At 39.7% G+C, this 23367-nt stretch overlaps 2 protein-coding genes across 3 annotated transcripts in view; one reads left to right on the top strand and one right to left on the bottom strand.

Annotated features, from left to right (window-relative positions):
* GEI-8_1 (Gei-8p) overlaps nucleotides 1-6109 on the bottom strand; it is a gene marked incomplete at its 5' end in the record, with an annotated part of 42060 nt that extends 35951 nt beyond the window's left edge. Inside the window, 2 exons of one of the 2 annotated variants that reach the window (XM_051211742.1) lie at nucleotides 1875-2273; nucleotides 5529-6109. In XM_051211742.1, coding sequence (XP_051071839.1) covers nucleotides 1875-2273; nucleotides 5529-5832 — 703 coding nt within the window. The remainder of the gene's footprint in view (nucleotides 1-1874; nucleotides 2274-5528) is intronic. The other variant, XM_035729460.2, reaches the window with a different exon arrangement.
* A 12397-nt stretch (nucleotides 6110-18506) lies between these two features.
* On the top strand, nucleotides 18507-23367 carry MS3_00003873 (uncharacterized protein). The gene is made up of 3 exons (XM_051211741.1): nucleotides 18507-18718; nucleotides 18754-19090; nucleotides 21686-23367. The coding sequence occupies exon 3, from the start codon at nucleotides 22092-22094 to the stop codon at nucleotides 23259-23261; it is 1170 nt and encodes a 389-aa protein (XP_051071838.1). The 5' UTR covers nucleotides 18507-18718; nucleotides 18754-19090; nucleotides 21686-22091; the 3' UTR covers nucleotides 23262-23367.

Raw genomic sequence — 23367 nt, 5'->3', positions numbered from 1 at the left:
CTGAAAAGGAAATTGGATTAGAGGCGGTCTCAGTGACCTGAGAGCGTGACCGCAGTGCCCAAGGGACAACTGCTTGAGGCCGGTCGCGCACGGCCTTTTTGTGGAAGGTTTTTGACGTGTTAGCTCCGTTCTTCAAAGGGTCTTACCGCCGGAGACGGAAATCCGTGAGGTAAGGTGAGGTGTGACATTTTTAGGGTCGACCTTTTCTAACCTCACCCCTCCTTGTGGGAAGGCAGCATCGCTGTCATGCTGGTTGTCTGAAGGAAACACCTTACTGCTGTCACACCTCTGTACAGTCAGCAGTACGACTTCGCCTTCGGACCTTGGGTTTGTTGCTTTTAGTCTTACCGCTCTTCAACCGACCTGTCTGACATGGTAGGACCTTGAGGAACGGTTGTTCCAGCCAGTATAGCTCGGTCGCTTCATCACGATAGGCTGGGATCACCGGGTAAGTAATAGTGAGGTTAGACGTAGGTTATTAGGGAATGACGGTAAATCAGTTGATGAGGTTATGAATCTTCATCGACTGAGATGGTTGGGTCACGTGTTACGTATGCCTGAACACCGATTACCACGACGTGCAATGCTATCCGGTATTGGAAATGGTTGGAAGAAAGTTAGGGGTGGCCAAACCAAAACGTGGCATCAGTGCTTGAAGACACTAACTTCTAGTCTGAGCCATGTTGGTAGATGCAGACTACTTGGTTGGGGTCCGCGTGACTTTCGTAACCAATGGTTGGAGACTCTTGGTGACATGGCTCAGAATCGATCACAATGGCGTCGGTGTATACACTCCCTGTCTTCCCTTAAACTAAGAGATTAAAATCACTTCATATCTTTCTTTCTACGAACCAATTCTTTCTTCTTGTACTATATCTCTATATGCAATCTTTCTCTTATATATTACCACCTTTGATCTAACCACTGCTATGAATCCGGTGTTCATCTCGTTGTGCTGATGCGGTATGGCAACCTGGACCGATGCACATAAGTGCCTGGTCCTACGTTGTAGCTGACTGACTGACTGACATAGCAGTCAGTCAGTCATCTACGATGTAGAACCAGGCACACATAACACACCACGACAAAACTTTAAATCATGCCATTTTATTCAAACTGTGATGATCGTACCAGAACATAGAATTACTCATAGAATCAGAAACTAGGGACAATAAATAGATCTTTCAGTGTGGGAATTCATAATCGAGCATATCAGTTTGAAATTCTGGATAAATGGTTATATAAGATTTAAATAGACGAAGACTAAGTAAAAAGGATGCACTGTGACTCAGTAACTACGGTAGCTGTCAAGCGCCCGTAGCCACCGAATCCGAAAACCGGCAAAGTACTTCGAACCAGCTTCACTCACAAACAATGATCTTTTTGTCTAAATTTGTTTTTTTTTCAACTCTTAAACTTACATGTAACCTTAGTGAGGTAGAATATATGTTCTGAATGATTTAGAAATCTCTGTGTAAACAAGTGTGTATTGGTATGACTGAGTGCTCAGCATACTGAAAATGAATCCTAATTACCTTGCTCGGTAGTATATACACAAATTTATCAGAGACTATATGAGCAACTTGTAACGTTGTCAATGGCATCGAAAGTGATGTAATGATGAAATTACAATAGCCATGATAGGTTTTTTTTCGATAGACACCAGCTCCTAAAACGTAGCTTGCACGGTTCATGAAGCTTATAACATTGTTGGGATAAAAACACCAGTAACAAGATCCACATGAACCACACAGAAGTCAGTAAAGTACTTGGTCATAATACATATGCGTAAGTTAAGAATAGCTCTAGAAAAAAAGAGTAACATCTTATCATAACAGATGAAAAACATAATAGCTATTATTGGCAACACTTACTACCAGATGTAGTTGAACCCATTTGAATAGGATGTCCTGAGTGAAACTGTGACTGACCACTAGGGGGGCGTTTTTGGTTCCCTTGATGCATAGGTGTTTGAACTGAATGGACCGGCAATCGAGGTGACTGTTGAGAGCTGTGAACACTGAGAGGAATAGTAGGAGATGATGACTTCGATACAGATGTAACAGCCGCTAGAGCCTGTGCAAATGTAATTCCTGGGACGTGACCAAGTGTTGAAGTTCCTGAAGCAGTTGGACCAACGGAACGTTGAATTTGTTGCTGTTGTTGATGGTAAGCAGCCGCCAGAGCGTTGAGTTGTGACTGACTTAGATGGCTACAAATCTGTGCTGCAGCAAGCATATCTTCCGGAGTTAACAACCCTGCATGAGGCCCAGCTGATGTAATACAAAGTTTAAAGATATAAACAAGATTCGATTGATAACCTTGGATACTTATTTCAAGAAATCACACAATCACTAAAGACACATATAGATCGAGACAATTTTACAAGCCTAATGGTTAAACTTACTACACTCTTCAATTGTAAGAGATTAAAGGTAAAACTGTAGCGAAATAAGCGAGAAAGAAGTGGATAGGGAACAGCACGTCAAGGATTTAAAGGTCAAGAGTGATTAAATGTGTTATTTCGAAATGCTTCAATGTCATAGGATTTCTAACCGATTTCCATCATGGTGAAGATCGCATCGAAAACGTTCACCTCTGACTACACAAACTTTCCATTTATTTAAGCTATTACTGTACATTGGGATGTCAGAAAATGGATGGTACTGTACTTGTACTAGTTAAATGAATTACAGACAGAACTAAACGTTAAAACACCTCATTTACATTCAGCACATATCCAGAAGCCCTTGAGGACAAATTGAAATTTTTGAATAAGATTTAAGTAAGGAATCGATGATGAGCAACACAATAAGCGAGATTTTTGACAAGCAGTTGGTGACCTGGGTAAGATGAAACATTCAGCAAAACTAGCAATTTGTAGCTGCTAGATTTCTGAACTTTCTTTACACCTAACATGTGATAGTGTATCCTGGCAAACTAACAGTATAACAATATATAAGCCCTTTTTATAGAAACTTTCAGTGAGAACTTAGGAACCTTAAAAGCCAGTGGTTAGAACACGACGTCGATATAGGCGTAACATCCTCGCCTAGTGAATATCAGTAGCTTTCCCACTTCACCCGAACCAAAGCCAGGTATAGGTGAAACAATCTATCAAATTGATGATACGAAAAGAACAATTCAGAGCTTCCTTTGGAGGTTTGTGGCACACCTCCCAGGACACTAGTCGGGTTGTCTAAAGTGACACACCAGTCTGAAATAAACTGGTTTTACAAACCCATCTTTAAAAAACCTCAAGATGCCCTGGTACAGCCAAGATTGAGTCCGCTCTTCTTTCCGAAATCCTCCTACATTACCACGCGTATACAGCCATCTCCAGGCAAGTCCTACTCACTGCCTTCTCGCGGAGGGGGTTATTTACTTTATTTGAACACATAAACGTTGTTACAAGGGGGCACCAAATGTATATGCACCACACAATAACAATGAGGCCAGTAGCAGCTATTATTGGTTTGTGTGAGGTCTGTTATACTGCCCGGGTGCCCAGACCGAACCTGAGGGTGTTGTTTACGAAGTCGAGAGGACGAAAAGCGAATGTCCGGCGTTCTAACCGCGTTGATAGATATGGAGGATCCACCTAGGGGATTGGAAAACCTCTATTACAAACCAATGGTGCGCATGGGCTCCAGAATTCTAAGGGGACAAATGATGTATGAGCCTATTGTTGGTCATTGGCTACCGAGGGACTGCATCTTTGGACGTTGCTCCACTGCCTTGTGGGTTAGACCTCTAGATCGAAAGCTCGAAGAGTGGCCTGAGAAAACCACTTGTTTCGGTCTGGACGCCCGAGCAGTATTCCAGCCGTCACAAATTGAATGACGGAGGGGGGTGTATATATATTTGGTGCCACCTTGTATTAATGATTAAGTTAATCTTCAAAAAAGCATACATACTGCATGTGATTATCGCATGCATATATTCCGACACCCCAAACATCGACTTCGTCATATTGCACAGATTTTGCGAAATGTCTACAGATGATTTTGTTTAAAGAGGGTATAGGCGCACCACTACAGTTCACAATGTCGCTACTTAACATCAGGTCAGTTTTGATATAGTTGGTCAGGATTGTTTTCCAAAATGTTTAAGAGGAAAGTGAGTTGATTAACATATCGAAAATACTTGATATATACGCACTTTGTACAGGAAATATCTGAACGCATTTAGTCGTTATTTACGAAACTAGCAGTGAGGCTGTGCATAGTTGACCACTCATACCTCTCTGAAGGCTCACCCATCACATCATGCGAGTGACCCAGAAGTGCATAGCAGTGTAAATCATTTACCCAAAGATGTCTTGTTATGCTTGGCTTACACGCTATTGAAATCAATCCTTTGTAAACACCAGGTTAAATAACTTCAACAGGGCTAACAGGAACATGTATCTGCATTTACTCTCGGTAGTTGGCCTTCTAAACATAATCGAGCTCATCCGCACAGGTGGCTGCATAAACGCTGATACCCAATGTAATTTGACACAGAAGCTGAAGGTTATCGTGTTGAAGCATTTAATCACTCCTAAACAGGAAGACAAGGTTACGCAGTAAGCGAAATCTACTTGTTGTTTATATACAAACTGTTTTTAATAATGAGCTCTCGTCTCTTCTTTTATTCCCTCAAAACTAATTTTGTTTTATGCTGATTCATTTTCCCTACAAGTGGTAAGATCAGATAATACAGCTTAAAACTGATGGAATGGAAATGCTGTCATCCAACTATCCTAAAATAAGCGCTACCGTTAAGGACCAGCAACAATGCGTAAACAGTCACAATATTACGTATTTTGGCATCTCATAACTACCCACTGCACTTCCGCCAGATGTACATCATCCCTGACTAATGTAAGAAACAATCGCCAGAAGTCCCACACCGCTTGAACTCTGCAGATCATTAGACTGATGAATCCAAGAACAATACATTGGGATAACAAGTGTAAATGACTAAATCACCATCTACACAAACGGTTTGCTCAACATGTAATAAGACACCTAGAGGGGTTAGGACGGAACCTAGGATTATATGATGTATATTTTGTCGTGACGTCAGTTTTATCAACACTAAGTATCTTCAGTCACTCCGAGTCGAGGCAAGTTTTAGAGCCAAATGAAAAGCAAGCTACCATCCAACTAGTGTTGAAACTTATGAAGCAAAACTCCGAACTAACCAAACCACTTGATAAGTCGTCCTAAAATAAATGGTCCAAACAAACTGCATAAATCTGTACTGCCACTGAAGATGTGAATCCAGGTCGTGCAATGACAGGACACAAGCTGTATGGCACAATGTTACTAGTCTGCATACCGTTTGTTGAGTCGTTCTACATTTCCCCAGTTACTCTGCCAAATCTATAGAATACACTCCCCTAATATCACACATACAGGACAAGCACTAACACGTAACAACCGTATTCGACATCTTTACTGACTGGAACTTAAATATTTGGCATTCAGAGAAGATATACATATATTTTTCGTCAGGCAAATTAAGATAAACAAAGAACTTACTTGTGAGCACCGGACCTCCACTTGGAAAACTATCAGACCTTCCATTCCGATTAATACTACTGGCATAACCCTGTTCAGGGCTGGGGGCAATCCGCGAACCTGGTGGTGGGGCGTTCGAGGGTAAATGATTTTCGGATTGTAAGCGGGATATTGTGTCACACATATTAGATAGAAAGCCAGCTGTTGCTGCAGAAGCACTCGGGACATTGCTTTCCCTTGACCTAGCATGTTGAGTACCAACAGCAGGAACACCGGGATGTGATTGAGAATTCCCACTCTCCGGTTTAGAGCAAAACTCTCCCATAGACGAACCAACTGCGAAGACTGCGTCGAACCTAGCGCCCTTTACTTATGAAGTAGCAAATACAAACAAGCACAACAGATCATAGCGTGTATTTCGAATAGTTTTGTGATATCACTTATTTTCATATCATGACACTCGCCGTTGTTTCACATGAGTAAATGCAAGGAAATTTGTCTCGGGATTTTCAGACCAGATAAAATGCACAGAATAAATACCACTAACTGAAAAACTGAAATAAGTTTCAGCAAAATTAGTCCCACATATGCACAAATCTATAATATGTTGACCAACAAAGAGACGACTTCAGAACTCTCAGCTCCTTAAGTCTCTAGGAATATAGAAAATACAAAATTTACTACAAACTATCAGATCTCCAGTGTCTGTACTCATGTGTGTTTATGTGTGCAGGTGAGAAGATCCCTACCATATGTACCGTGTTTTTCAGTCACTTTTTTGCCCTAGAAACAATATCACCCCACCCATCCACTAATTTTTATACACTGCCTGCTTTCTGACTCGAGACAAGGTTGTAGCGGTAAATAAATCACCAAAGCAAATAGTTCTGTGTCTTCGACATTGACACTGACCTCATTAGTTTTACTGGACACAATCTAGCTGGAACCGCCTGGTCGCGCATACATGCCAGGTCGCGAGTGAGTATGCCAAGCTACTCATCCCTTGCAACTACAATCCAGCTTATATACAACTAATATCAACATATCAACAACCTTCCAAATATGTATTCAAGTTCATTCATCCAAAAATTTCAATTTGATGAGGTTGGTATCCCTCAGTTCGAAGGGTGTTACATACGAAGGCGTTGACAAACGCTGAATTTCTGTGGCATCTTGAAGGTCATCATGTATATTTACTTACAACTTTGCCCCTTTGCTTTTGCAGTATCTCCGAGATGAAATCAACTCATCTTATCTGGCCTCTTCAGTCAGTAATCGCTATCCTGATTGGCTGTTTTGATATTCACCTTTGGACTGGGTGAACTGACTTATCTCTTTCGAATAGAACATTGTTTTTTGCATGGCATTAACGTCTTATAACAATTAGAAGTATTCGAATTATTGTATTAACTGGGATTTCTCGAAATAGTGCGATTCAATTCAAATGGAACTAGGAGAGTACAGATGAACGCACTAAATTTAGAATTCGGAATCAATCAAAGAGATCCAGATTACCTGTTACTCCTCGTGAAGGAGCATAGGTCGCTCACCAGCATTCTCCATCCAACCCTGTCCTGGGCAATCCTTTCCAGCTCCTTCCAGTTGTAATTCATCCTTTTCATATCTGCTTCTATTATCCGACGTAACGTGTTCTTTGGCCTTCCTCTTTTCCGCTTCCCTTCAGGATTCCAAGTTAGAGCTTGCCTCGTGATGCAGTTTGACGATTTGCGTAATGTATGTCCTATCCATTTCCATCGTCTTTTCCTAATTTCCTCTTCAGCTGGAAGTTGGTTTGTTCTCTCCCACAGAAGGCTATTGCTGATGGTATCCGGCCAATGGATGTTGAGTATCTTGCGTAGACAGCTATTTATAAATACTTGTACTTTCTTGATTGTGGTTGTTGTAGTTCTCCAAGTTTCAGCTCCATACAGTAGAATTACCTTGACGTTCGTATTGAAGATTCTCACTTTGATATTGGTTGAAAGTTGTTTTGAGTTCCATATGTTCTTCAATTGTAGGAATGCGGCCCTTGCTTTGCCAATCCTCGCCTTTACGTCTGCATCTGAACCTCCATGTCTATCGACGATACTTCCCAGATATGTGAAGGATTCTACATCTTCCAGAGTTTCGCCATCAAGGGTGATTGGATTGCTGTTCTCCGCTTTGAATTTGAGGACCTTGGTTTTCCCTTTGTGTATACTGAGGCCTACTGATGCAGAGACTGCTGCTACATTGGCTGTCTTTATCTGAATCTGTTCACGTGTACGTGATAGGTGGGCTAGGTCATCTGCGAAGTCCAGATCGTCTAATTGGTTCTGAGCTGTCCATTGTATTCCGTGTTTTCCTTCAGATGTTGAGGTCTTCATAATCCAGTCGACCACCAGAAGAAAGAGGAAGGGAGAGAGTAAACAGCCTTGTCTGACTCCGGTCCTTACTTGGAATGCATCTGTCAGCTGTCCTTCATGCATGAGTTTGCACTGTAGTCCGTCGTATGAGTTCCGGATAATATTGACAATCTTCTCAGGAACTCCGTAGTGTCGAAGAAGTTTCCATAATGTCCTCCTATCTACACTGTCGAATGCCTTTTCATAATCAATGAAGTTGATGTATAGTGACGAGTTCCACTCAACTGATTGTTCGACGATGATCCGTAGTGTTGCAATTTGGTCTGTGCACGACCGATCCTTTCGGAATCCAGCTTGTTGATCTCGAAGTTGGGCATCTACTGCATCCTTCATCCGGTTCAGCAACACCCTGTTGAAGACTTTCCCTGGTATTGACAGTAGTGTAATGCCTCTGTAGTTTTCACATTTGCTCAGATCTCCTTTCTTTGGAATCTTGATGAGGTGTCCTTCTTTCCAGTCCATTGGCACTTGTTTCTCCTCCCAAATCTTTTTGAATAGAGGGTAAAGCATGCTTGTGGTTACTTCGACGTCTGATTTCAGTGCTTCAGCTGGTATGTTGTCGGGTCCTGCTGCTTTCCCGTTCTTGATTTGTCTGACGGCCATTCTAATTTCTTCCGTCGTTGGTGGGTTGACATCTATAGGAAGATCTGTGTGTGCTACTTCGATGTTCGGTGGATTCATTGGAGCCGGCCTATTCAGGAGTTCCTCGAAGTATTCTACCCATCTGTTTCGCTGTTGTTGAATTTCAGTGATTGGCTTGCCTTCTTTGTCTTTGACCGGCCTCTCTGGTTTACTGTATTTCCCTGATAGTTTCTTCGTTGTATCGTAGAGCTGTTTCATATTTCCTTCTCTAGCAGCTTTTTCTGCCGTCGTTGCTAATTCTTCCACGTATTTCTTCCTGTCGGCTCTAATGCTCCTCTTCATTTGCTTGTTTGCTTCTATGTATTCAGCTTGTGCTTGGACTTTCTCTGCTCGTGTTTGGCTGTTGTTAATTGCTGTCTTCTTGTTCTTCCTTTCTTTGATCTTGTCCAGTGTTTCTATAGAGATCCATTCCTTATGATGGTGTTTCTTTAGGCCCAGAACCTCTTGACACGTTGAAGTCAATGTTTCTTTGATGCCTTTCCAGTTGTCCTCCATGGTAGTTTCTTCTTCCTTCAGTAGATCTTGAAAGGCTTGGAATCTGTTGTTGAGAGCTATCTTGAATTCATTGAGTTTGTCAGTATCTCGAAGGAAGGCTGTATGGAACCTTTGTAGTGCTGTTTGTCCACTTGTCCAGTTCTTTTTTAGCTTCAGTTTTAAATTGGCTACAACTAGGTGGTGATCTGAAGCTACGTCAGCTCCTCTCCTGGTTCTCACATCTTCCATTGTCCTTCGGAATTTTTTTTTATGCAAATATGGTCTATCTGGTTCTCTGTAGTGTGGTCCGGTGAGATCCATGTAGCTTTGTGTATACGTTTGTGTGGAAATATTGTGCCTCCTATGACTAATTTGTTGAATGCACACAAATTTGCAAATCTTTCTCCATTTTCGTTCCTCTCTCCCAGTCCATGTCGTCCCATAATATCTTCATATCCAGTGTTGTCTATTCCGACCTTGGCATTTAGATCTCCCATCAGAATGGTGAGGTCCTTTCTTGAGCATTTCTCTATGATTGACTGCAGCCGCTCGTAGAATTGATCTTTAATGTCGTCGTTGCTACCATTGGTGGGTGCATTACATTGGATAATATTCATTAAGATCCCCTCCTTCTTTGTTTTGAATGATGCTTTGATGATTCTGGATCCGTGGGATTCCCATCCTACAAGTGCATTTCGTGCTACTTTGGACAGCATTAGAGCAACTCCCTGAGTGTGTGGAGCATTTTCCTCTTCGTGACCGGAGTATAGCAGCATCTCTCCCGTAGCTAGCCTTTTCTGTCCAGCTTGGGTCCAGTGGGTTTCGCTGATTCCCAGTACTGCTAAGTTGTATCTCCTCATTTCCGTTGCAAGTTGACTGGTCTTCCCGGTTTCCCACATTGTTCTAACGTTCCATGTACCTATAAAAATTTTTGCTCTGGTTGTTAAAAGGGGCATCGGCCTCGTGACTTCCGAAGGAACTCGGCTTTCACCGTGAAGCGTCATAATTCTTCTAAATGAAGGTCTTCTAACTCTCAGGGCAGAGTTAAAATGGTTTGAATTATTTTTTCTGGTAAGCGTTGTTTTAGCGAGTTAGTTTTCTACGGGATGGGGACGCTAACCCCATGCCCAACCCTCCTCCTTTACCCGGGCTTGGGACCGGCAGTAACTCTAGAAGAGCTACAGGCGGAGTTGAATCAATCAAAAATCAAGTGCAAAACAATCATTAGTTCATGCAAATGTCGCATTTCTAGTTGGAATCTTAATTTCTGCATTCGATTATATGTCTTACGTTCACTGTATGTCTGTCAGAGTGTATATTGGATGTAGATTCTGTATGATCTAGAACATACTCATTAGTATTAGAATCAACAGCCGAAATAGGAGCAGACTCACCTGGTTCCTGGAATTATATTTGATCAAAATGTCGGTTGTGCATATTTAAATCATAGATATCTAAATTTCGGACTAAAGATTTCCTGACTTTCTTCACCGCAATCCCCGTGGCTGGTCGAAGATCATTCACACGATAATATGCAAATTCAGCAGACCCTAAACATCTCATATCCGAAAGAGGAATCCTTCCTTTTAATAGCTTTGATGGAGTCTCTTCCGTTACAGAATGTTTAGTATTTCCATATTGCAGTAGAAATGTATGTACTCCCCTCTTCAGTTCATTAAATGTTGAAGCAACAATAGAATAAATAGCAGTACCCAATGTCCTAAGAAATTCTCTGCCTGACCACTAGAACAAAGGTGTCTCGGGGCATTGAACAGATTTCTGCACCCCATACAACCACGTAGTGACTGCATCCACAGCAAAATGAGAGCCATTATCAGTCACCAACAACATGGGAACCACTTCTGGACTAAACACCTTTCTTAATACTTCGATTGTAAAGTCAGAATTAAGTAAAGTTGTGAAAAAAACTTCAGGCCACTTCGAAAAATGACTACAAGAGCATAGTATTTGACAAGAAATGGACCACAATATTCTGCATGAATTTTCTTCAAGGCCTCAGATGATACTTCCATGAAGTCCGCTTCAAGAGCTGAATTTTAAATTTATGACATTTTCTACATATATCTGCATTTACTTCCTACCACCAACAGGTGAGCCTTACCAAGGATTTCATTTTCTCAACACCTAAATGTCCACTATGAAGATCTGTAGTGGCATTGGACCATAACCACACAATCCTCAAAGGTGAACACGAGACTACTCGGAAAATAGATATTCAATGTTTAACGCGGAGAAATACTTAACGATGGAAAATGCGGGAACAATGAGTTTTATTAATTCGAGTTGATCAGGTGGTATGGCTCGGCCATGCAGGCGTGGTCCCTGCGGAATTTTACCTTATATATTTTATTCATATTAAATATATTGTTCTTTCTTTAGCCTAAGCTTGTTCCCCATCATGTATTGGTAATTGTTACGATACAGTTGGTTGGTGTTGACGATGGTGTGACTTCCACGTAAGATCATATAGATTAGGTAGGTATATCATGACAAATTTACAGTTTTAGGATTAACTATTATTAGAGCAGTACTAATATAGTAGAAGATTATAATTCCACAGATCTACAAGGAGAGATTTACTCAATGAAGACAGAATAACAACACGATCATTTGAACACCAAATATCATCACGAATAGTGGATAGCTCATCCCGCTTTGATAAGTAGACAGAAAATCTGTTGCTTAGTTCATCATTCCAACATTTCTGTATAGCACTGAGTATACATCCAAAGTATTAACGAGTTTCTCCAAGCAGATCTGGCAGCGACACCAAATGTAGTGAGCAAGAACACCAGTGGGGACAATCGAATGTATTTGACTCACAATTACAGGACTTGTTAATAAAATCTAACAATCAAATAGTAAATACATAATTTGCAAACTGTCCATAAATTGTCTCATAATGACTCAAACTTCATTGTTCTTGTATTTTCATGCAAATTGCATTCTGTTTCCATTCTGTACTTTTCGATCCTCTTGCCTCTCTGCTGCCAGACCTTCTGTTTACGAGTGACATCATAAACTACTTATGTCAGTATAAGTAGCACACACCACACTCGTCCCCTCTTTAAAAGCAGTCGTTCTTGCAGTGGTTCATGACCGCCGTGCCACATCCTTCTTCTCTACAGTTGCGCTACGTCCTCAGTCAAAATGTTGAATCTGCGGTGCGCCGACATTCACAGCTCCGTCGACCTGCCGAGGCACCAACATCCGACATCCACCCGGCACCTGGGTCGTTTAACACTCGTGCTCCACCGGCCTGCCGAGCCATCTACATCTGATGTCCGCCCAGCAGCCGCACGTCTTACCGTCCCTCTCAGTCGGCATTACCCGGTACAGCCAACACCGCCGCGCCAGAACACTCCACCAGACACCACCTCTCCGCACCAGACTGCTCCACTGACACTGTAAGATCAATTTTGAATGTTTTGTGTGTTGGTGAAAATCCCTCCATGTATATACTTGTACTTTGTTCCTATTGATCCCCTTAGTTGTACATTGTTGTCTTTTGATTACATTTGAATTGTTAACACTTGTATTTTTTATTATAGTTTTTGTTTTTCTTACGCATTCACTAAGTTTGTGTTTCTTCCCGAACTGCATCTGTGTTGTTTTACTGGACACTTGCTCTTGGCGGTAGCCATATTGATTCGCTCCTCTTTTTGTGTGTGTTCTATCCAGTCAGGATAGAATAACGTTCATTTGTTGTGACAGGTAATTTTCCCTCATCTTCTATCAACTTCTTTATTTATTGTAATTTAGATTTGATTGATTGAAAAATTATTGGTTGAATAGCCGGGTGGTAATATTTGTTTAGATAACGATTTACATTTAAATTTATGATGAATTATAGAATCGCTATTTACCCGATTACTTGTTTTGATTTCTACGGGCAAGGGCGCGTGTCTAACGTACCTGGACGGTTATTCTTCAACATCAAAACCGTAGTTTGGATTCTACAGACACTTCAGCCCCAGACCCTCAACGGCGTTCTCAGAACAGCACTCTTTCCTTCTCCTGATTGGCAGCGACACCAAATGTAGTGAAGAAGAACTCAGAAATATTTGGTAAAATAGAAAAACCATACTATAATACCTAATTTGCAAAATGTTGAATAATTGTCTCGAACATAATTGTTCTTGCATTTTATATACTAATTGCTTTCTATTGCCGTTCTTCCTTTCTTCATCTTCCTAATCTTCTGCTGCCGGACATTACATCACTGACTCGCGTTATATACTACTTATGTCAATATAAGTAGCACGCATTACAGTCTCACCAGTAAATGTTACACTAACAAACAGTCTGAAGTGTTAGCAAACCTATCCTGAAATAACTGTAGAGATATGTAGTCAACATTTTGAACTTGTTGGACACTCCTGCGCTGAATCATATAGTCATTGGCACTCAGAGCTATACTATATCGTCGTATCATAGCAGCTGAGGAATGTGCTAAGGATTTTTCAGGATGATGAATGAACTTTAAAGTCTCATGATCAGTAAGAACAGTGAATTCCTTTCTGAATAAATATTTGTGAAGTCTTTTGACGGCCAAAAACGCAGCTAATACTTCTCTCTACGATTGTGAATAACCTTGTGCAGTAGCAGTAAGTTTGTGTGAAACGTAGGTTACTGGTATATCTCCCTGCTCAAAACCTCACCAATACCCGCAGGTGATGCATCAGTAATAAGCACAGAATGTGCACTAGAGACAGTAAGTCTGAAGAACAGCATCACTTTGAAGAAACTTTGGTAAACTTTTTAAGCATGACTCATGTTCCTCACCCAATTTAAATGAATTGGATGTCAAAATACTAACTAAAAAATTGGCACGACAAGAAAAATTCGTAAATAAACCAGGAATACTATTAAAGAGAACTCATTAATGAACGCAGCTTCGTAAGATTTTTTGGAGATGGTACATTTGTCAGTGGATTTAGTCGCTACATATCTGGTTTAAGACCTTCGCCGTCAACTAAGTATCCAACATATCCAAAACTAGATACACAAAATAAACACTTATTTGGATTCACCACAATATTCTTCTCAATTATACAACGCAATAAAGCAATGAGTCTCCGGTCATAAACCACAATGTCAGAACCATAAATGATAACATAATCTTCGTAAACTCCAATACCTTCATCACTTCCTGAAATATGCCTGGAAGATAACTTATACCAAATAGAAGAAAGTTGAACAGGACAAACGGGGTGTTAATTATCGTCAAAATATAGGTGAAGTTGATATGAAGAGATTTAAAGATGAGCATTTTCAAGTCAACTTTCGAGAATAACTTACAACCATGTAGTCGATTAACAATATATTTGGCTTCCACCGTAGCTTCAACAAACGGGAGTTCAGTGTTAATCTATTATTACCACATGTTCTCGGTGACTTCACATCAAAATTCAAAGGCATAACGGTAGAATTACCACATGCAAAAGACTAGATCGGTTCAAGTATGCATTTTGCACACAAATCGCTCAATGTCTTATGCACTGCTTCTCAAAAACTATAAGACATCATTCGTCTTTTAAGAAAGACTGGATCACCTCGTACTTGAGTTTTTATAATTCGAATTCTCAAACCTCCATTGTGCGTACAGCACACAGCTATCAAATCTTTAGGCAAAACATCAGAATCTTCTTTACAAACTAATGAAGACAACTCCAGTTTAAGCCTTCCAAATTTTGAAAACACAGTATTGACTGTCCTGCATCACTAACTAAACACTCATAGGGCATGTATGAAGAATCGTCATCTCTAATTAGCAATTCAGGACACTCTCGTACATGCAGTTTGTGTTCAGTAATCCCCAATGACGATACTTTGGTGGGTCGGCCTACAACACTCAAAATCCGAAGATTTCAGACTCCTGAGTGAAACAATAGGCTCATTACTACCTGTCTTAATAATAAGGGCATGAAATGAACCAAGGGATATATGTAATCGCTTCTAAACCTGGACATGATCTTTTGAAATCGCGGATAAGGTCAACTGATCATGAGAAATACACCGGTCAGTTAGATCTGAATTACAAAGTGTGGTATTGCATGCGGCAGAATGAACGGTAGTCTTACAACTAGCTGGATGTGTCTAATTTCAGCATATTTAAAACATTTGTTATTATGAAATACACACGAATTACGCAAATGAAATTTGCCATGGTACAAACATTCGCCAAACTTGTGCTCAACTTTGTGACCTGCTTTGAAATTCTTTGTTGAATCATTTTTCATATTTTCACGAGAATATTAACCATTAATGATCAAACGCAAGCTTGGGAACCTGAGGGTGTAGTTCATCACGAAGACTGAGAAGAGTATTGTAAACTTTCGGCTGGAAACCAATCACATTCACTGGCTCATAGTTTATTCATGCTGTTTCAATTTCTTAGAAAGAACTTTAGTGTTTATAAAATAATCTCCCCTTAAATTCAGATTATTTATCCCAATGATCAACCAATCATGAGATGGAATTTACAGATGGTCCCAAAAATTGCACTCCGCGGCCTCTTTTGTAGTTCAAGTATGAAGTTTAACTTTCTGATCATTCTATCACACCATTTTATGAGACTTCAATCTCTCTCCACACTCGAAGCTAGCACACTGCACATGACTTAGTAGTAACTCTTTGAAAGATTTGTATGACAATGAAGCTGGTTTCTCTGGAAAAGCCATATTCTTTTGCAGATTATGAGCAAGTTTGCTGATTAAGGTCAGAATATAAGCTGTGGACTTATCATTATTAATATCTTTTCTAGTCATGCACCTGATTTTAAACCGCTCCATGTAGTTTTCGAGGTCGTTCTCAACTGAATTAATGTCCAACTGTCCAAGATTTGACTCCGTAGCGTCGCTAATATGATAATTAGAAGTATTCGAATTATTGTATTAACTGGGATTTCTCGAAATAGCACAATTTAATTCGAATGGGACTAGGTGGGCTTAAATGAACCTATAGAATAATGGTAGCTCACAAACGAACAGAACATAGTCGACGAAAATATGTAGCCATCGAGGTTGACGGTCACCGTGCCCGCCCGCAGCTTGGCACTGCTTCCGACTCCACACTCATTAGCCGAAAAACATAGAAGCATATTGAAAACCCCAGTCGCTCTCAACAACCCAGTTAGCTCTTAGTGCATCTGGAGAGAAGTTAAATATTTTTGGATAGGTATGCCGTGTGGTTTCAAAGGGAACTGCGAAGCCCAATGTGACATTACGCCTTACAGAGAGCCTGTGACCAGATTTGCTGGGTCTAGACCTAATAGAAACATGGCAGTCAGCAAACCACTCCATTAATCATATATGCCGTTGCTTGAGGACCAACAAACAAGCGGAGAAGAATTTTAGGAACGTTGCTTCGGAGAACCATAGTCACGTGTTCACGGAAGAACTGGGGGATACATAAAGTAAAAGTAACACCACTTCTTAAACCCGGTGCCACTTCTTTTTCAGACCAAAATGCCATTATCTTATGCAGAGCTACCTATTTTGAACAAGAATGAGAGCGCCTGCAAAGAAGTGGATTTTTCGTGCCTTAAGGTAACCCTCGTGCTATTGATAGAAGAAACCAGACAAGTAGTGATAGGTCTTTATTTCGATCTTCGCGCAGTCACAGTGGAGCGTGGGGTTATTTAATCAGACAAACAAAGCCTCTCAACATTCAATATAAGATAATAGGAAATATAACGCTTATACAAAATAAGGAAGTGAATAAATATGTGAACTATATTGTTTTGGCATATGCTTGGTTGTTTGAGGTGAACTGTTAACCAACCAACCTAAGCTGTTACAGAATCATAGAACCGGTCAGTGTTTCTGATTGGGCAGCATCAAAGTGATTGCCAAGTAACGCAATGAAAGTATCTGGCTATATGCAGACTATTATACTGGATTAAACAAAGCCCATCACTACCTTCTGTCGTTACCAGAAGACTTATTTGTGAAACTGAATGAGGGGATGTAATTTGCGAAATTGGATTTATTAGAAGCTTATCTACAGATTCCAGTAGCCGTAGAGTACAAGCATTACCTGACCATAATCATCTGCAGAGTTCAAATCATCTAGTTGCATCCAGTCTGTTCATTGTATTCCATAATTCAGTCAACCAATAGAAGAGATAAATAGTGAGAGTGAGCACTTCTGTCTGACTCCGGTACTCATTTGGAATGCATCTATAAACTGCCCTCAATGGACGACTTTGCAGTTTAGTCCGTCGTATGAATTGCGGATGATGTTGGCGATTTTCTCAGCTACTCACAACACTGTTGAAGAAAGTTCCATAAGGTTCTATCCACTTTGTCAAAAGCTTTCTCATAGTCACGGAAGTTGATCTATAGTCTAGTGGCCCTATGTTTGACTTCAGTTAAATCGTTTGTTGACCGTTATCGAAATATATATGCTGCCAACCCTCGCATCTAATTATTGACTTAATCCACGTTAGTGAATAACGGAGTTTAGATAACTCGAATACGAGAATAGACTTGGGATACGTATATTTCATTTTGTCGCTACTCTGAATGGACAGTCAAGGAAACACAGAGAAGGAGGCAAACAGGAGAGAGCGAAACGAAATCAAATGAGGCGGAGTGGAGAAGGCGAGTGAGTCAACTAAATTTAATCAGGCGTTACTCAATATTTATGGCCAGACTAAAAAGTAAATTACAGAAACATAATGAACAAGTTACGCAATCAACAGCGTCAGAATGTGGTTTGAGAAGAACGAATAAATTAGTAAGTTAAGAAACGAGATTAGCCTATATATGCAGCTGTGTATTTGTGAGTGACAATCAACTGTTTATGCTATTTGTGTTCACATATCAGAACGGAGGGTCAAAGGTCGTGCTATAATTTTTAAACGGCAATTTTACGACCAATAATGGTGATCGTACAGGTTATGTGAATTAATGAAAAGAATAGAACTAATAACAAAAACGAATCACGAGACAATTCTATGTTAACCATCTCCACAAGTCAATCATAACACATTTACGGATAGCTGCTTTGGCCCTATCCCTGAAAATGTGTGTCAGATATAACAAACACCGGCTATCATCCGGGATCCTTGTAAATACGTCCATCTCAACTTGCCAAATAAACTTCCTATACGTTCTTACCACCCCAGTTATTCGACTAATAATTGTCCAACGAATAATCAGATCCAAATTAAATTAGGTAGATAAATTGATGATAGATATGATACGACTATCAGTTTTAACGAACAAACATTTCTATTGATACAGGGATACTATTCAACACTTTCTGGACAGATCACGTAGTGTTGGAAAGGTAATATTTAGCTAATTTAAACTATGGACAACAAATTTAGCAAGAATCACTCATCGCAGTAGTGTTCTTTTTAACTTACGAGAGTGTGATTTTTCACTGCTTTTCTGGAACGAAGATTTGGGTTGTTTGTAAGGCTGTTATACATTGTACAATTGACAATGGACTTGAGTTTTGAATTTGCGCGGGCATGTCGTACCATGTTTTTGTTCTTGGTTATTTTCTATCTTTGTTTGAAGTTGGCTCATACTATTCAGTCTAGCTTGGATCTATCGTGTGAAAATCTTTTACCGGGACAGTACATCTGTGACTCCCCTCTCATAGACGAGCTTACCCAGCAGCCAAGGAATTGCTCTCTCTTTTTGAAAGCTCCAGGTACTTTAAAAGTTTCATACCCTACTCTGTGTAAGTTAACTGCAAACCGGCTCCAGGAATCCATTGTAGTGGGAAGCTCTACAGTGGTACGGAAATTGGTTTTCAAAAGCTAATAGATTGCCGTCGAGTGTAGTTTGACCATAATTTGTAATGTTAACTATATTTCTGTATAGGACTGGATATAAGTTTGATCTGGCATTATTGCTTTCAGTATTTGGTGGACTGTTTGGCTTAGACCGATTTTATCTTGGGTACCCAGCTCTGGGTTAGTTAGCTTATTAAATATATTCTTGCACAGGTTGCTTGAAATTCTTCACATTCGGTGGCTTCGGTCTCTGGTATCTCATCGATATACTACTAATTTCGGTTGAAGTGAGTATGAATATTTCACCATTTGTTTAGGGTAATAGTTTCAAGTCAGTATTGAACATGGTTACTGTTGTTTGTCTTTGTCTAATTTGGAACGCTAAACTGTTGTATGTTGTACTCAATGAAATATGATTCGAGTTGAAATCCTGAGTATTCTTGCACATATTTGGCAAAATATCTTTAAAAATGTAATGCGACAAAATGATTTAAATATCCAAGGAGTTTCGCCCCATACTCAATATACATTTAAAACTGAAACCTTTCGAGATTGGTTGTTCATATCATGTAACCCAATATGTGGATAGGTGATTATAAGCAGGCTTCCAGATTCTTAGGGAAAAAGTCGAGATTTTATGGTAGTGACCAAAAACACCCGTTGAAGGGCTCGTAAAAAATCATTCAAATGAATATAATTTGTTGATGTTCTCAAAAGATTAAACTGTTTTGCTTACCCTTATTTCATGTGCTGATACGGGGTGATTTTAGTTTACTTTATCTTCTTGGATTAATCTCTTACACAAATAGTTTCAGGTAAAGACAAAAAGATGTAAGGTTTTTGGACGTCTTCAACAAAATTTTAAGAATGGTTATCTATTTCACGCCTTCCAAAAGTAAATGCTCAGCTAGTCTATACCGACAACTAAGATTAGAGAAGCAACTGAATGAGTTTATCAAGAGTAGGAAATCAGGTAGGTGTACAGACCACCTATTTGCAGAGTCGCCTCACCTTTCGTTCCCGACAAGATCATAGCACAGGTACAATAATTCGATTCAACAATTGTTCACATAGTATCAACTCGATATTTGCCTGAGTATATTGCATCAGTGTTTGATAAGCTGTATAATTTGTAGGTTCTCAGTCATATGCTCCATCACACCACCGCTAAAGTTTAAGCCACCGTGTTAGCAGTGTTAAACAGACTTCGATTGCAGATAGGAAGAACGTATTGGTCGAAAATTTGCTAGATCCCCACTGGCTGACGTGGGTTAGCTATTTGACAGTCATACAAACTCACTGGGTCTATAAACCAAACTTGTTAAAGTAGAATTAGAAAAAATAAAACCTAGATATCCTTTTACTGGTACATATTCGCTACAAGAAGTCGTCATCACCATCATTCCCTAGACGCAGGGTATTAGGGAATGATGGTAAATCAGTCGATGAGGTTGTGAATCTTCATCGACTGAGATGGTTGGGCCACGTGTTACGTATGCCCGAACACCGATTACCACGACGTGCAATGCTAACCGGCGTTCGGGATGGTTGGAAGAAAGTTAGGGGTGGTCAAACCAAAACGTGGCATCAGTGCTTGAAGTCACTAACTTCTAGTCTGAGCCACGTTGGTAGATGCAGACTACTTGGTTGGGGTCCACGTGACTATCGTAACCAATGGTTGGAGACTTGGTGACATGGCTCAGAATCGATCACAATGGCGTCGGTGTATACACTTTCTATCTTCCCTTAAACTAAGAGATTAAAATTGCTTCATATCTTTCTACGAACTAATTCTTTCTTCCTGTACTATATCCTTATTGCAATCTTTCTTTTATATATTACCACCTCTGAATTAACAACTTTTATGAATCCGGCGTCCATCTTGTTGTGTTAATGAGGTATGGCAACTTGGACCGATGCATAAATGTGCCTGGTCCTACGTTGTAGCTGACTGACTGACAAGAAGTCATCACTCCGATATTGACATCCTAGGTAGTGGTACGATAAATCCGTACAGCTCGTGCTCTTTGATTCATTTTTAATTGTTTTGCTAGCTCTAAAATCTAAATACTGGGTAAATTCATTCTTGAGTTGTTAAATCAAAATTTCAAACTCTGTCAGCGTTTCTAGTTTCGTTTCTCCACAGTTTGAGTTTAGGCTTTTAAAAATATGCGGTTTTCCTGAAGTCTCTGATGTCATTCACTAATTGGACACAAACTAATGCTAGTGATGGAAATGTACTTAATCCGTGATTACCGTATTTTCATACATGTCGATTTTTCTACTACTTTCTTATTGTTTTGACTAATTGCAACTAACATTTTTGTTTCCTTCGTGTCTTTCCCTTTTTGTTTATGTAGTAATTCTTACTTCCACATAACCATAACTCAATTTATCTTTGTCTGTTTGAATGTAAACGAGTATAAAATCTGAATTCAAAGTTTCCTACTAGTTGTATCCAACTATATAGATATAATACCCACATTCCATTCAATTAGCAATTTTCCTCGTAAACACCCAATTTGACGCTCATTATTGAAAATGTGACGCAAAAGATTCATTCTAATAACAACAAACCCATAATTCGTTGGCTTTCATACTAAGTGTTAACAAACTAGGTCATATTAGTCAGAAACTCACTTTTTCGTGTTTGCGATAAGGTACGTCATTTACTCGTTTTCGATAAATTTGTCTTCGAAGTTCATAAACGTGTTTCACCACACATTTTCTCACATGTTATCTAATTCATTACGATCGGAGGAGGTAAATAATCTGTATGTGATATCAATTGCCTTGATTAGAACATTTTAGTCTCACATATTAGTACTAAACTACTTTTATCATTGTGTCTTCTGTAAACATAGTTTCCAATTTGTTTCTAGACTGTTGGACCTGCCGACGGATCGTCGTTTCTCCGACCATACTACGATCCTATAGTGAAACTTCTCTGCCGGACTAACTTCACAGTGTATGCTGGTTGAATGTCTAGTATTCACCATCTAGGAACAAACGAAAAAGAATCGAGCTCCTTTCTGCGTTTGCGGTACTTGTCCCTGCTGCAGAAAATTAGTAGAGACTGCTCAGTTCTGCTTTATTTAACGGATTTGAAGGAACCTCTCAAGGCCACCCTAAATATTTGGTGCCCTTCAGATATAAGAATTAACCCAAAGACGAAGTTAGAACCAGGATTCATTTGTGTAAAAGATCTGCATACTCCGTTGGGTGTGGTTTGCAAAGCTCGTATTCGTGAATCTGACGTGTTAGCTATTCAGGCCTTTTCGGATTAAAATGTCTGAAAATTCGTTCCGGATTGGTGACACACCTGTGCCGCCTAAAAAACGTGCCCGACTGGATGTATCAACGGTTGACACTGTTAACGGTTCGACGGATGCTACCTCTTTTCGTCCTGAGAATATGCATTTAATATCTGTTCTTCAAAACGATCTTCGAAATAAGTGTTTAGTGTTACATACTCGTTTTGGCGATGATCCAAAGGAAGCTATTGTTACACTTCAGAAATCATCATTCCCAAATGATCCAAACACTTTAAAACGTTGTAAAGTAGTTAATAAGCTCATTGGTCTCCATATTTCCGACGATATTGATGACCAATGCCATAAAAAAGATAAAACTGACGAGACTGAAAATGATACTTTTCCCCAATGGCAAGCCAAGTCCATTATGAAGAACGATATTTATCATCGCTTCCTTATAACAAATGGTCTAGAGTCCATTAATGGTATTGAAATGACTGTGACGTATCCTGCAGAATCACATCACTTTAGTAGATATGCCAACTCCCCTCGTCATATTATTCAGGAGACTCCTGTGTTGTATAAGGATGTCATTCTCCCTTTTTTGTCCCAGAAACCCAAGGATCTTACTTGGATTGATAATGTAGTAGCAGGAATCGCTGAACAAGATCGTACTCTTCACAATGATGCTGATGAAATGTTTGGTTTTACTTTAGTATTAGATTACCGATGGGATGGGTTACGCATCCAAGAACTTCATTGTTTGGGTATTGCTCACGACCAAAAGCTAACTTGTCTACGGGATCTCCGTAGCTGCCATGTTCCAATGCTAAAAAGGATTTTGCAGCTGGGTCGTGATACACTCTTTCACAAATATTCTAAATCAGAAACATCCGATAATCAAATGTCCGGTGATAATCCGAAAATTATTTTATCAAAAGACCAGATTCTTGCTTATATACATTATCCACCGACCTTTTATAGATTTCATATTCACTTTGTGCACATAGATTCTGGAGACAACTATGGCACTAATGCATGTAGAGCACATATACTCGAAGAAGTTATTCGAAATCTCGAACAAGATGATCTGTACTATGCAAATCGTACAATAACTATGTTTCTGCATGCTAATAATCCCATATTTGCAGCTATTTGTCAGAACAGTTCCCATATATCTATTGTCGGTTCAGCTCCTGATTAAATTCCACATATAGTGTTTTATTTTAGGAGAAATGTAAGATTCAGCACTATTCAAACTTTGTAATAAAATCGTCTTAGTAAATACAAATAAACTTTTCCGATTATGA

This window comes from Schistosoma haematobium, chromosome ZW (assembly GCF_000699445.3).
Source record: "Schistosoma haematobium chromosome ZW, whole genome shotgun sequence".
In the NCBI taxonomy this organism is placed as follows: Eukaryota; Metazoa; Platyhelminthes; class Trematoda; order Strigeidida; family Schistosomatidae; genus Schistosoma; species Schistosoma haematobium.
Note: the sequence above shows the minus strand (reverse complement) of the source record. Positions and strands in the feature narration are given on the sequence as shown.

Bases quoted from the DNA above. Each gene is read 5' to 3' on its own strand.
- MS3_00003873 (XM_051211741.1), top strand. From the start codon at position 22,092: ATGTCTGAAAATTCGTTCCGGATTGGTGACACACCTGTGCCGCCTAAA.